Source organism: Mesoplodon bidens, assembly GCF_964165515.1.
Source record: "Mesoplodon bidens genome assembly, chromosome: 12".
Lineage (NCBI taxonomy): Eukaryota > Metazoa > Chordata > Mammalia > Artiodactyla > Ziphiidae > Mesoplodon > Mesoplodon bidens.
Window position 1 is genome coordinate 73,511,054 of NC_138168.1, and position 14,816 is coordinate 73,525,869.

Consider the following 14,816-nt stretch of genomic DNA (forward strand, 5'->3'; position numbering starts at 1 on the left):
CTTCCCTGCAGAGCATCCGGGCAGGCTTTGTACCACCGAGCAGGCTGAATTGCCCAGAAGGCTCCTGAGGTGTGAATGACCTCTGGTAATCTCAAGGGTGATCCACAACCAAATGAAACACTTGAATGCAAAGAGCTAAGGCTAATTGTGGGTAGTTTGAAAGTATGATGGATCCAGTATGGATTTTTTTTTTTCTCCTAGGGCAATTTCTAGACCCATCCAATCAACCATAGTGGCCTATTTGAGGCCAGCCCCTTAGGGAACAGTGGCTCAAAGTGCAATTCCCCAACCATCCTGATCTAACCTCACGTGTTGCTTGTTAAAACTGCAGCTTCCTGGGCCTCACCAGACCTAGTAAATCAGAATTTCTTGGAGCTGGCAGGCAATCTGAATTTAAAATATGCTCCTTGGTGATTCTTAAGTTCACTAAATTGTAAGAAACTCTGCCTTTGTGCTAATTATCCTCTAAAAATTTCATATATTATTATCTCTTTGCTTCTTTAATTATATCAATGAATTTTATTTATAGGTTTCTTCAACTTGCACAAGTATTAGACATTTGACTGAAGAATTTAGCAACAATATTCAGCAAATATTATAGTTTTATTATACATAAGCCACAGAGCTATACTTTCTTGACCTGAAAAAGATGAGGTAAATTCTCCAGCTTATGTCCCTCTTTTAAATGCTTCCATATGGGGTATTTATTCACAGTCAACACCAATGGTAAAGCTGAAGGAGTGCCTTGCTTTGTGCATTTCCCCAGTTTTCTATCGTTTAGAGAGAAACTGTTTTTATAATTTTGCATAAAAGTTTAGTCATAAAGTTTTCTTTTTGGCTCTTATGTTAGGATGCAGTTTCCTGTATACGAACCGTATCTATGTAGAATCACGTCTCTGTATATTATGTATACCTACACATGCCTAAATCTTTATATAGAAATCGATACTCATATCATCATATTTTCTCCTATGTCAAGGGCTTTATCCCAGAGATTATCAGTTCAGTTTTCTTGAATTTTCACTGTTCTCTGGTGACTGTGAGGCAATTCAGAGTTTGGATTAATGGCAGATCCAGGCCACATTCCTATCACTTTCTCTGAATGTTCTACATCCATCTTCGAGGTGGGCAGACAAAACCTCATCACAGGCATATGGACTGCAGCTGGAATGTTGGTCGCAGGGGCAGTAACTGCTACCCACATCCTTATAGTCTGTCTCCACTTTCCCCTCAGCTCTATTCTCAGGCTGTGAAGGAAGTTCACACTGTCTGCTCTGTGGAAACGTACTCCTCCGAGGTCAAAATCTCCCATTAAATGTGGTTTCCTTACTTACAAAGCAAACAGGGAGCAGGACCAGAGTGGGACGCTTGGTTATCCCAGCAGTAGGAAGTTCTTTGGCTCCTTTTGCTCATGGCCTACAGAGAATATCAGTCTCTGAGTGAGGGGAGAAGGGCTAGAAACAGGTAAGGCACAGGTTCCCAGGTAAGGCACCCATAAACCCCTGAAGCTGGGCTCCAGCATGGCTGGAGTCAGTATCATAGAGATGGAGGCTGTTGTCCCATGTGTCCCTTTCCTTAGGTTTTCCAGGAAGCTTAGCTAAACATCCCCTCAGAGCTTGAAAACTCAGAAATTCTATGTCCCCAAACGACTGTGTTTTTCCAAAATTTTGGGTTAAATAAATATTTGTGTATCACTTTGCAATTTACAAAGTGCTTTTCACTTAAATAATTTTAAGTAATGAAATCCTCAGACGCTCCAGTGTGGTTTTATGTTAAAGGAAGCAATCTGAGTTTCCATCAACTCCACCGGGATACAGGGCATGATGAGCAGCTTTAAGGGTCTGTAGAATTATCAGTTAAAAGAAACCTCAGTCTCCCTTGATACAGCCAGACTCAAAAAGCACTTGATCTGTCCTTTTCTTACAGCACTTATCGCGGATCTTGCATTTCCTTACTTACTTGCTTTATCTCACTTACTGGATTTGAAGTTCTTTAAGGCAACATCTCAGATTTATCTTTGCATTATTCACAGCGCCAGTGGAACTGGCAGGCCACAAACTGGTGTTTGTAAAATGAATGAATGAATGAAAGTGGATGAATAAATTATACCCACTTCCTATTAATCTTCTGGATTTTATTTGGCTTAGGTGAAGAAAATCCCCCCAAAGGAAGGAGGCTAAGCTAGAGACTTTATAAGGAATACTATCTTTCAGAACCTCCCCCCACCCCCCAATGGACTGGGGAAACTTGTACTTTATAATTAATAAAAGACTAGTGAGTTCTTTCTGAAAAATTTGTTTAAGGCCCCTAGTGGTTTATCTTTACTACCTCGAAAATTGTTAACTCTCAAATATTAAACCAGCAATAAACCAGAGCTCCCTTATCAATCATCCTTTCCTCATTGTTTATACGAACTAGGAATTTAGGTTGCTGTTTTTTTTTTTTCCGCCTCCCAAGTGTGATGATCATGTAAAAGAATCACAGGAACACACTGAGAATGACATACGTAAGTAAGAAAAATTCACACACAGCACAAACTCATATTTTGCCGTCACCTCAGCCTTGCAACAGGCTCTGTAATAGATGTTTGTGTGTATGTATATTGGAAAAATAGAAAAACAAGGTCAGCGCAAACAGTATTTGTACGTATGAACGAATGTAAAACAAAATTTCAAGTTTTTCTTAACATTAAAAATGACACCAAGAAAATTATATAAAATAAATATACCCTTGGAACTAGGACCCCAAATTCAGCAACATCAGCACACTGAGATGGGAGAAAGAAAACCACCCTGACTAAAGACCAGGTTTGCCTGGTGTGGGTGTGACTCACATTTTCGGATAATCTGAATAAAGGGGATCGTGTCAGCACGAGGCATCCATGCTAGCTCTGGGCTCTCGGCACTCACAGTCCACTCCGGGTGCGCCGCCCCAGGCCAGCCGAGCACCAGCCCGGCTGCTGCAGCCGGGGAGGGCGCGCAGGGCGGGTGCTGATTGACGGGGCGCGCGGTCAGGTGACCCCGGTCGCCACGTTCCCGGAGCCCAGCCTGCGGTGGCCGCCTGGGCCGGGCCGGGGCCGAACCCGGAGCCGAGAGGAGCTGATCTCCCGGAACAAAGTTGCCGGCCCTGCGGTAGCGGGGCTGCAGAGCCGAGGGGGAGGGGAGCGGCTGGCCGGACCTGCTCGTCCCCCTCCTCCTCGGGAGAGCGAACCCCGAGTGCCCGGACAAGAGTCAGTTCCCAGGAGGGCGGCCACGCGCACCCCGGCGGTCCTGCGCCCTCCCCTGCCTCCAGGGCCTCCGGCGCTCCTCTCCCTTCGCCAACAAAGGGGCAGGCCCGCGGGGGGGCGGGGAGGGAGGAGGCGGAGCCGGAGGAAAGAGCCGCTCGCGCACAAAGTTGTGGAGTCGCCTTTCCTCTGAGGAGGGGAGTGGGCAGCCGCAGCCTGCAGCGGGCTTTCTCCCGCCGAGGGGCGAGGAGGAGCCTCCGGCTCCCGAAGCCGATTGGGGAATCTCGGGGAGCGGTGCCCCCCTCCTTGAGGGTCATTTCAGCAGACGGAAAACTCTCTAGTGTTTGGCAAACTTGGTGCCTGCGCGCCCATTCCAGGTTTGCACTTGGACTGTTTTGTTTTTGTTTTTGGAGGAACTACGGGGCAGGAAGATTGCACAAGTTAGGGGCGTTTTCAGTCGGGTGTCAAAAAAATTTTTTTTTTCTTTCGGATCTTGTCTGGTTTTCCATAGTTCCTTTTTAAAAAATACCGCATCACAGAGCTCACGTTCGCACACACCCCCGCGATTACTACGCCTCAAACACAGCAGAGGAGCCCTCGGCCCGCTTAGGACGCGGCGGCGGCGGCGGACAGGCGAGGAGGGCCCGCGGGTCACGGGAGCAGGTAAGTCCATGCATTATTGAGCCTCGGGCCGGGTAATGTGACCGCAGCCCCGGGGAAACGGGGCGTAGGCTGCGGGGAGGATGGACTTTACTGCGGCTCCCGCGCCCAGGATCAGCGTCCCGAGCTCCTTCTCAAGGCTGAGCCTAAGACATAACCAACTTTTGCTTGCACTTTCCTTGGAACCCCAGTTCAGCTCCCCGCGGCGGGACAGAGAATGCCAGAAACGTGGAGAGAGCTCGGGCGAGAAGGTCCTCGGAATCCGTGTAGTAGCGAACGACCCAAACTCCTCCTACTGGTTCCGGGCTCCGTCTTGACTCCCCCAGTCTTCCTCCCGGCTAGGGTGAGAGGGTCGCGCCTCCGTGCGCGCCGGGCCAGTGATCTCCAAGAGGGGACGTGGCTTCCTAGAGGGCCTGTCACACACACCCCAGCCCCGGGAAGGCGGGGCCCCGGAGGTGTCCGCAAGGACAGGGTGGGGAGAGGTTCCCAGCTATCCGCCTGGCAGGAAACGTGCTCGACCTCCGGGCCGTTGCTGCTCCCGAGGGTGGGGCTTTGGAGAGGTGACGAGGGGCGCTCGGTCGGTGCGTAGTCCCGAGCGGTCGCCTCTTCTGGTTTCCCGGACCCTTGGCATCTCTTGCTGCAAGTGGTAAGGTAATTCATGTCCCTTTGTGGCTCCGGGTCCGAGGCTCTGGTTGCCCAAGGCCCCTTAAAAACCAAGACAGCACTAATTTTAGGCTGTGCAACTTTTAGAAGGCACGCTGTTAAAAGTGAACTTTTTCGCCAAGCCCCAGATTACCAAAGGGACTCGTGCCAGGGTTGTTTTAAGGGGAGGAGAAAACGTGTCCGACTTCGAAGAGCCAGGGAACTCTCACTTTGTTTTACGCTTAACTGGGGAGCCCGGGTCTTACCTGGGTTTAACAGCCCCTCTCACAGGGATGCCCCGGGGAGAGCCTCCTCTTTACCAACCTCCAGGTCACCTGGGTCACCAGGGCCTCGCGGGTCGGTTCTTCATGGAACTCCCCTTGGTACGGTCAGTTGCCGTAGCGGGCGTGAACCGAGTTCGGCGAAGCCCCGATTCCCGGGGTTCGGGCGGGAGCTCGCGGCCTCAGGGACCCCCGGCAGTAGCCTCATCCATTCCTTTGTAACTTGCATGGGCCTCAGGAAGTCGGGTGGGCCCCTCCGGACTGGTTGCTAGTGGGCCCGGGGCACGCAGCCTGCCGATAGCGCCGCGAGTCAGGCGAGAGCTGCTGGAATGCGAAGCTCCTGGGTGCATTGGCTTCCAGAGGGCCGGGCGGCGAGGGCCAAGGTTTACGCGGAGTCATTCCCCGCCCCCTGGACCCGCATTTATGGGACCGATGAGACAGCTCTTTAACTCTCCTTCAGGTGTTTACCTACAATTGATTGCCCCTGTTAACAGCATTAACCACAACAGCATGAACCTTCCCTTGGAGCGCTTCCGAGAATGAATGGCAGTTCTTGGCACTGGGCGGTGTCTTTTACTAAGTTTCACGCGGAGCCGCAAACTCTGGCCCTCTGGGCTTCCTTTTCCACTCTCTCTAGCATTCTTAGGTTTTGGTTCCCGGTGTAAATGAATGAACAGTTTTTGCCTAAGGACCCACACCATATTTCCATCATAACTGCACATTGTTAGACATGTTTGTATTCTTACATTTTGTAATTTCCAAATTAAAAAAAAAATTAAAACATTAGATTTGCCCATAAAGCCAACCCCCATACTTTCAACCCGGGTTTATTGTCACACTCTCACGGCTTCTGGTCCATATGACAGCCAGAGACGTTCTGAAGAAAGCTGGTGAATATAGAGTGTATTGGTTTCAGTGAGAAAGAGCTGACTAAACTGTGCAGAACATCATTACGAGGCAACAGAACCTAGAGCAGAGGTAACAATAAATTACAGCTGTAGAGGGTTTAAAGCTTGTAAAGCAATATCCCATTCATTTATTCTGTTTCTCACCTAGCTTGGTGTGGAAAATGGCCTTGCTTCCATATTATTGATGTAGAAGTGGAGGGTCACACGGAGGCACATTGTTAGTGATGAAAGTTTGATCTGTCTTCTGACAACCAATAATGAATTGCTGCCATATGTTACTCAGCTTGGAGACCCCTGCCCATTAGTGGCACCAAGTGTCAGTCAGTGGGTATCTGTTACTGTTAAAATGGTCTTCTGTGCTTCTCCCACCTTCCCATTCTTTCCTTGTCCTCTGATCCCCCTTACTGCTCTATCTTTGTAGCATATAAAGAAGAGAAAATTTGAGAGTTTATCTTAAGTAGTGGCAAAATAAAATATTATGATGAAGGAATATTAATGTGCAAATGAAATAAAGTTCTGTGTGAACAGTTTACTTCTAGGGACTGGGAAAAGTCTTTGGAAAGTGTTGAAGAAGACCTTTGGCTAAGACCACTTATGAAGGAGAGCATTAGAAATATCTTTCAAAGGGAATAATTAGTTGCTTCTAATAAAGAGAATTTTTGGGGGGCAAAACTGATTTTCCATAATGAACTTTTATGTGCATTCTTCTGAACAAAGTTTTTGGTTCTTGAATATAATAAAATACACGTAAGAATTCAGCAAATCTTTTGCAGTTATGTACCCCCCAAAAAGAACTTAATTACATAATAATCCATAAAGTATAACAGTAGTGGACGATATAAAAAATGAAAAATGTTTTTTATACCCTCACAAAATCTGGCAGGCTGACGATCCAATCCATGTATTCCTCCCTTCTAGAGAGGAAATTGTTCCTAAAGCTTTAGCAATCCACCACAGTTTTCATGGACGTCAAACACTTTAACACTTAAAACATTTTTCTAAGGTAATTTTGATCTCTTTATTATTAGAACACACCTTTTTCCTAACTGGTAAGGAAAAAATAATATATTTTATATATTTATATATTATAAAATAATATGGTGTTTTCTTGAATGTTATGTCATAAAACATTGTAATATGTAAAACTTCTAATTATTTCATAAATATGTGAAATGAAATATATTACAAAATAATAATGCCACATGGTGTATCCTTGAAATAAAGAACTGAGTTGTCTAATCCTAGTTAGATGTAAACTTTGGTTGTGATATCTATTGTAATATGTGAATTAATGTCTGTTGCTTGTAGATTAATATTTGGATGTGTTGACTGTTATATTCCCAATTAAATGATTAATTTATTTAATTGGCATTTGGGGTGCTCATAGGGGATGTTAGGATATAGCCAAGTTGCTGAACTTAAACTTGAATTCTGATTCTGTTTGGATTGTTTGGGCATTGTGTTCCAGAGAGTACTAGAGCTATTATTATTGACATTCTTAAAAAAAAGTGGTACTGCAGGATAGAATCCTCAATTCTTTAAATTTTAAAGGTGCCTCTGACTAATTAATTGCTAAAGATTAAAATTATTTTGAGTGATATGTATTCTCAGCAGAATTTTCATGATGTGTTTTCCAGAATACAATCTGTGTCAATGGATATAACATGTAACCGTCCAGATTTATATATAATCCAGACCATTCCTGAGATCAGACTTTTTTGTTATCTCCACTTGTATATCTCAGAGGCATCTCAAACTCAGTAAATCCAAATCACACTCATTATTTCTTCCTTTAGAGGCTCATCCTCCAGTGTTCCCCAGCTCAGTAAATGACTCAATTGCCCAAGCCGAAATTGGGCAGTCATTTTGCACCTCAGTATCCTGGGCATCTCATATCCAATCAGTTTCCAAATCCTATTGACTTTTACTTAATATCTAATATACCCCAAGTCCACGCACTTCTTTCCATTTACCCTTATTTAGGCCACAATCATGTTGCTTCCCAGCTTAAAACCATCTACTGGATTCCCATTGCTCTTTTTTTTTTGGCTGCGTTGGGTCTGCGTTGCTGCGCGCAGGCCTTCTCTAGTTGCCGAGAGCAGGGTCTGCTCTTCTATTCTTCGTTGTGGTGCACGGGCTTCTCATTGCGGTGGCTTCTCTTGTTGTGGAGCATGGGCTTTAGGGCGCACGGGCTTCAGTAGTTATGGTGTACAGGCTTAGTTGTTCTATGGCATGTGGGATCTTCCTGGACCAGGGATCGAACCTGTGTTCCCCTGCAATGGCAGGCGGATTCTTAACCACTGTGCCACCAGGAAAGTCCCCCCACTGCTCTTTAGGAAAGCCTTGACATGGTCTCTAAGGCCCTGTCCCTGGTCCTGTCTACCTCACCTAGTTCAACAGATCTCTCTCCTCTTGGCTGTTCTCTCCAAAAGCACTGGCCTTTGCTCAGATTCATGAATGCTCCATGATTCTTCCTGCCACTTAACATGGGAGATTCTCTTCCCACCTCTCTTTTTGGCTAATTAAATTCATCTCATCCTTGAAGGCTTGGCTCAAATGTCACCTCTTCAAGAAAGCCTTCTTTAATTGCCCAGAGCAAATCAGATTCTTCTTCTGTATGCTCATACTACTCTATGCTTCTTGTTTATACATTTGTAACATATTAGTATTATAATGAAATAATTCATTATATAATTAATTGCTTGGTGTGTATGAATTTCAAGATAGCACAGGCTGTGTCTCTTTTTGATAGTCATATTTCCATTGCCCAGATCAGTGCCTTACACAGAGTCTCTGAATGAATATTTGCTGAATGAATGGTTACTATATATAACTTTATATAACTGTATATGACTATATATATAATGTATGTGTATAGTTTGATATTTATAGTCATATATATTATATAGTCATTATACATATTATAGCTGTATATTATAGCAATATATGTAATATGTTATATATATTAATATCTATGTCAACATATATATTATAGTCATATATATATATTTTTTTCAAATCAATACTTTCCCATTTCTCTTTAGGTATTGATGTTGATCATTATAGAAAACTGAAAGTCTTAAAAAGAGGACCTTGTAAAGTCTTTGGATTATATTGAAACTCAGCTAAGATGGCCAAGTATGGAGAACACGAGGCCAGGGCTGACGATGGGCAGAACGAGTTCAGTGACATCATTAAGTCCAGATCTGGTAAGTAATGGAAGCTTAAGAAAACGAATGATTTTTATGCATAAACTACTTAGAAGACACAGGTTTTTATTGGCTTGTTTTGTACTGTTCTTGTGAGACAGACCTCTTTTGAGAAACATAATTCTGACAAATGACTATTACATTGTAAATGGTAATATAATATCTCTGTGTATCCTATCTTAACTTCTCAACCCAACTTGGTCTCCTGGTATGTTGCTTGGCATTGCTTGGTGAAACTGCCACCTGTTAGCTGATTGCTGTTCATTTGTAAGAAACCCGTTGAACACAAAATGCAACTTAAAAAAAATGATGCTTAAAGTAGGAAGTACTGTGGTTTCTGCTGGGATGGATCCTCTTGAGTTTTGCTTCCATACCGCCTTTCCTCCATCCCATTTGGTGACCATTTCTAGGCCAACAGGTGTCTTCCTACCTGTGCTTCCCATTTTGAAACTTCTTATGAACTTTCTCGAGGCACAGTTTCCACTTAGGTAATATAATAAACTAGACTAAGACAGATTAATGGTTTTCATATGAACATTTAAATTGGGGACTTAAGGATACCACTCCCTCCCCCAATTTTTTTATATAACTGAGTGCTTTTTGACTCTGGCTGTACAAATGAATCAATTGGGGAGTTTAAAAAAAATGCAGATACATTGTCTCCACTACAGAGCTATTGAATAAAAATTTCTGTATTTTTAAAAAGCTTCAAATACAGTTCTAAGATAGACTCTATGGGGAGACATTTTTGAGCAGGCAGGACCTTTCTGAGTTTTGAAAATTGTACAGAACTCCACCCTGGGTGTGAACACTATACTTAAGTAACTTGGAGAGTTACTTTGGGCTATAAACTTACATCCAGTGTCACTTTAAAACCATAAAAATGGGCCTCCCTGGTGGCGCAGTGGTTGAGAGTCCGCCTGCCGATGCAGGGGATACGGGTTCGTGCCCCGGTCTGGGAGGATCCCATATGCCGCGGAGCGGCTGGGCCCGTGAGCCATGGCCGCTGAGCCTGCGCATCCGGAGCCTGTGCTCCGCAACGGGAGAGGCCACAACAGTGAGAGGCCCGCATACCGCAAAAAAAAAAAAAAAAAAAAACCATAAAAGGAACCTAAAGTCTGTTTTTGCTGTGTGCACCATCTTTACTTATGTTAGGAAGTTATTTCTTATTGTATGAATCTGGAGAAATATGCACTGAAAATAAGCTCTAAATTAATAGAGATATACATTTAAGATACATTTCCCTCTATGACACTATTGTTGGTTGATTGGTAAAGATTTTGGTTATTACAGTCTTGGCTTTAAATATGTAAATGCTGTTGTGTAGCTTGAAGGATATTTTGGGGGGTACAGCTTAATATCTTATTTTAAAGTATGCTCTGAGAATGTTTTATTGCCTCCAAATTATTTTTGATTTAAATGCTTTAGTAGTATAGAGTACTATGTCGATATAAGGGATTACTAATATCTTCTTAAGAGTATAGAATGTATATCCAGAAATATATAAATGTAACAAGGAGGAAAATGAACGTGAGACAATTTAATGTATCCATGCTTGTCATGTTCTATAAATTGTGAGGAGTTATGTTCTTAGTTTCCTGAGTCGACCTCCATTACAGTAAGACCTTTGATATTTATAACTATGTACTTTAGCAATGTTCATAAAAAAGTAATTATTATAAGTTTAAAAATACTAGGTATATATGATGAGTACCTATAACTTTCAAACTATTCTTTAAATTAAAAATGATTATTTCAAAAGACTTACTATTCTCATACACTATTGGGGGATAGTTGGGCAAAAATTATTACATGTTTTTTAATTTAATTTTATTTATTCATTTAGTTAATTTTTTAGCTGCATTGGGTCTTCGCTGCTGCACACGGGTTTTCTCTAGTTGTGGCGAGCGGGGGCTACTCTTTGTGGTGGCACGTGGGCTTCTCATTGCAGTGGCTTCTCTTGTTGCAGAGCATGGGCTCTAGGCGCCCGGGCTTCAGTGGTTGTGGCTCGTGGGCTTTAGAGTGCAGGCTCAGTAGTTGTGGCACACAGGCTTAGTTGCTCCATGGCATGTGGGATCTTCCCGGACCAGGGCTCGAGCCCATGGGCAGGGGACTCCCAACCAGTGCACCACCAGGGAAGCCCTATTACATGTTTTTAACATATGCATACCAGTTGGCCCAGTAACTCTATTTTTGGAGTTTTGTTCCTAGGGAACACACAGAAATATACAAGCAAAAATTTGGTCACAGAAAAAAATTATAAACACCATAAAAATCCAATATTGAGGATTGATGAAAGCATAATTTCCCAAAGTATTTTGAAAGCAGCATAAGTTCTAATGTGTAATTCAAATAAGGATGTCATAGGCAAAATAATTTTAGGAAACAATGGTTAACCTACTCTGTTCCTTTTAGTGTAGGGCACTTGAATAAATCATAGAGAGACTCAGTGGAGCTAATTAAATTAGCATGTATTCATAAAGTAGATTATGTATTCATAAAAATGTATGTGTATGTATATGACCATAGAAATATGTTCTTGATGTTACATAAAAAGTACGTGCAAGGGGCTTCCCTAGGGGCTTCCCTTCCCTGGTGGCGCAGTGGTTGAGAGTCCGCCTGCCGATGCAGGGGACACGGGTTCGTGCCCTGGTCCGGGAAGATCCCACATGCCGCGGAGCGGCTGGGCCCGTGAGCCATGGCCGCTGAGCCTGCGTGTCCGGAGGCTGTGCTCCGCAACGGGAGAAGCCAGAACAGTGAGAGGCCAAAGTGCAATATGATGTCATTTATGTAAAAAATATTTTTTTTTCAAAAAATTTTTGCATAGTGTATACTAAAATGTTAATAGTGGTCATCTTGGCGTTTGGGGATTATAATTTTTCTCTTTTTGCTCATATGTACTTTCTAAAGCTTTTCAATGAGACTGTATTACTTCTTAAATTTTTAAAGTATTCTTAAAAATCTCAAATTGCTTCAAGTGTTTTAATGCCAAGGTGATGACTATTACTTTTTTTTTCTTTTTTTTTTGATGGCTCCTACTTCAAAAACATTGAAAAGTTAGCAGTTGCATAGCTGAGATCTGAATCACATTCTTTTGGCTGGATTATGTTGCAAAAACCAGTAGATAAATTTGTATATGAATGGGTCTATTAGTTCCAACCTTGCTTTCTGGAAGGCACTTTTTGGATTCTTTTAAGGTAAATATTAACTCAGTGGTCAGTTCTCATGGTACTCTAAAATTTACATGTTGAACAGGGATCTTTAGTTCAGATTAAGTCAAAGGAATCATCTACATATGATGCATATATTTTTTAACACCTTTATTGGAGTATAATTGCTTTACAGTGTTGTACTAGTTTCTCTTGTACAACAGATTGAATCAGCTATATGCATATGTATATCCCCATATCCCCTCCTTCTTGTGTCTCCCTCCCACCCTCCTTATCCCACCCCTCTAGGTGGTCGCAAAGCACCAAGCTAATCTCCCTGTGCCATGCAGCTGCTTCCCACTAGCCATCCATTTTACATTTGGTAGTGTATATGTGTCAATGCTACTCTCTCACTTTGTCCCAGCTTACCCTTCCCCCTCCCCGTGTCCTCAGGTCCATTCTGTACGTCTGTGTCTTTATTCCTGTCCTGCGCCTATGTTCATCATTTTTTTTAGATTCCATATATATGTGTTAGTGTACAGTATTTGTTTTTCTCTTTCTGACTTACTTCACTCTGTATGACAGACTCTAGGTCCATCCCATAATTCAAAAAGAGTCATGTACCACAATGTTCATTGCAGCACTATTTACAATAGCCAGGACATGGAAGCAACCTAAGTGTCCATCGACAGATGAATGGATAAAGAAGATGTGGCACATATATAAATGGAATATTACTCAGCTATAATGCATATTTTTAAAGATCCTCCTTGGATGCGTTCTATGCTGAATTTTTGCTTTTTCATTTTTTTAAGGGAATGTTGTCCTATAGGAGAATTTTGATTCAAATGTATTTTTCTATGTTTCTTCCTTTTGAGGGACTAGCCATGGGGGAGGGGATAGAGATTAGGGTGGAAAAGAGAAGTGATGTTGAGATTATACTGGTAAATTTATCTCTTGGTTTATGAAGATTCCTCTTCCTCTCCAAATCCTTGAGTTTGGACAGTCTAAAAGCCTGGCATCATAAAAATATTGGTGCATTTTATGTTAAGGTATTAGGATTGTTTATATTGACCATATTCAATATTAATTTGCTTTATGCAGTGTATGAGGTTTAATAATTTTTTAAAGTCATTTTCACCATCTAAGCAGAAATCTGAAATATCAAGAGTAGGTGAGGAAATAGTTTCATGAATATAAAAGTCATACATTTCTTTATGGTTGTAATACATTTGCCTTGGATTTGAATTACTTTTAGAAAAGAGCTTGAAAGAGTATGACCTTTAATGATTCAGGGCCTGGGCTTGGGTAAAAGTAGATCTTTCCCTAACTTAAAACATGCAAGTCAAATTCATCCGTTGAGTGCATCTTTGACAGCCTGAATTAGTGGGCTTCAGAAAGTTTAACAATTTATTAAGTATTTTGAGAGTAGGCCAAGAGTAAGAATTTTTTTTAAGTGAAATATGTTGTCAATGGAGTCTGTGATGCATAAACTTCTGCTTGGAACATTTTAAGCATGAAATAATAAAATGGTTTGAGATATGTATAAAATCAAAGAATATCCTCTCCGCTATTTTATTCTGTCAATAGCTGACACTAATGCCAGTAACATAGAATAAGTCAACCTTTTCTGTTCTTCTCAGTGCTGGTGTGGTAAGTTTTAGCTCAAAGCCCCCTAAAGAGGGTAGACTTCAGGGCTAAAGACTGTGCCAACTAGCTCCAAGTGGGGATTTTGACTGTTTAGGGATTAGAAGCAGAGATTCTCAGATAGGAACATTTGTTGAATGAATTAGTCGGTAAACTCCACATCACTGTATGATTGAAAGCATTCTTTCAAAACCTTTAGGCAGGAAGCCTGAGTGTAACAGTTTTATCATTTCTTTCTTCACCTTTTCTATTCTTGTGTAATCCTGGGATCTAATTGTTGAGGGAACCTTACAGGCCCGATCACCTGGCCGTGCCTGGGCGGTGGTCACCCAGCCTCTGCTTGCACACCTCCAGTGACGGGATCTCACTGATGATGATGATGATAATTCTAGCAATTTACATTTACTGATGATAATAATTCTAGCAACTTACATTTACTGAACACATACAGTGTGCAGTTGTGGTGCTCAGAGTTTAATCCTCACAACCACTGCTTCACAGATGACAGACATGAGCCACACAGAAGTATAATAATTTGCCACACTGGCCTTCTTTCTATTTCTCCAAAGGCCCAGTCACACCTACCTCAGGGCCTTTGCACACGCCTCTTCCCCTGCCTTTGCCTGATTGGCTCTTTCTTGTCATTTATAGCTAGGCTTCAGTGTCACCTCTGAGAGAACTTCCCTGCTGACTTTAGAAAGTAGCTCTCCCAGTTATTCTTGACTGTCTCACTATATTTAAGTTCCCCATATGCTCTATCACTATCTGGTACTTTTCTTATTTTTTGTGCTTGTTAATGTCCTTCCTACTAAAATTTAATTCTACAAGAGTAGGGACCCATATATCCCTGGGACCAAGCCCAGTGTCTAGCTCACAGTAGGTGAGCAATGAATGTCTATTCAATGAAAAGGGCTACAGAACTAGAAAGTACTAGAGCTGGGGTGAGAACTCAGGTGATCTGACTCTAGAAACCCTCATTTGACCTCTGTAGAGTGCCCAGTTTCCTAATTTACCAGGTTGCTGTTGCTGCCAGAACGTTCTTTTTTATTTTGTACCTAAATCTATCTCTTAGAAAATTTGCAGAGTATCAGTTGTAT

General features: G+C 42.4%; 1 protein-coding gene across 5 annotated transcripts in view; it reads left to right on the forward strand.

Moving 5' to 3' along the window:
- The first annotated feature begins 3,413 nt into the window (after window positions 1-3,413).
- UTRN (utrophin) overlaps window positions 3,414-14,816 on the forward strand; it is a 525,852-nt gene continuing 514,449 nt past the window's right edge. For 2 of the 5 annotated variants that reach the window (XM_081250827.1, XM_081250825.1), the window contains exons 1-2: window positions 3,415-3,886; window positions 8,759-8,923. In XM_081250827.1, the coding sequence (XP_081106953.1) occupies window positions 8,845-8,923 (79 nt within the window). In that variant the 5' untranslated portion in view covers window positions 3,415-3,886; window positions 8,759-8,844. Of the gene's footprint in view, window positions 3,887-3,916; window positions 4,535-8,758; window positions 8,924-14,816 lie in introns of those variants that run through there. The other 3 variants (XM_081250822.1, XM_081250824.1, XM_081250823.1) reach the window with 3 other exon arrangements.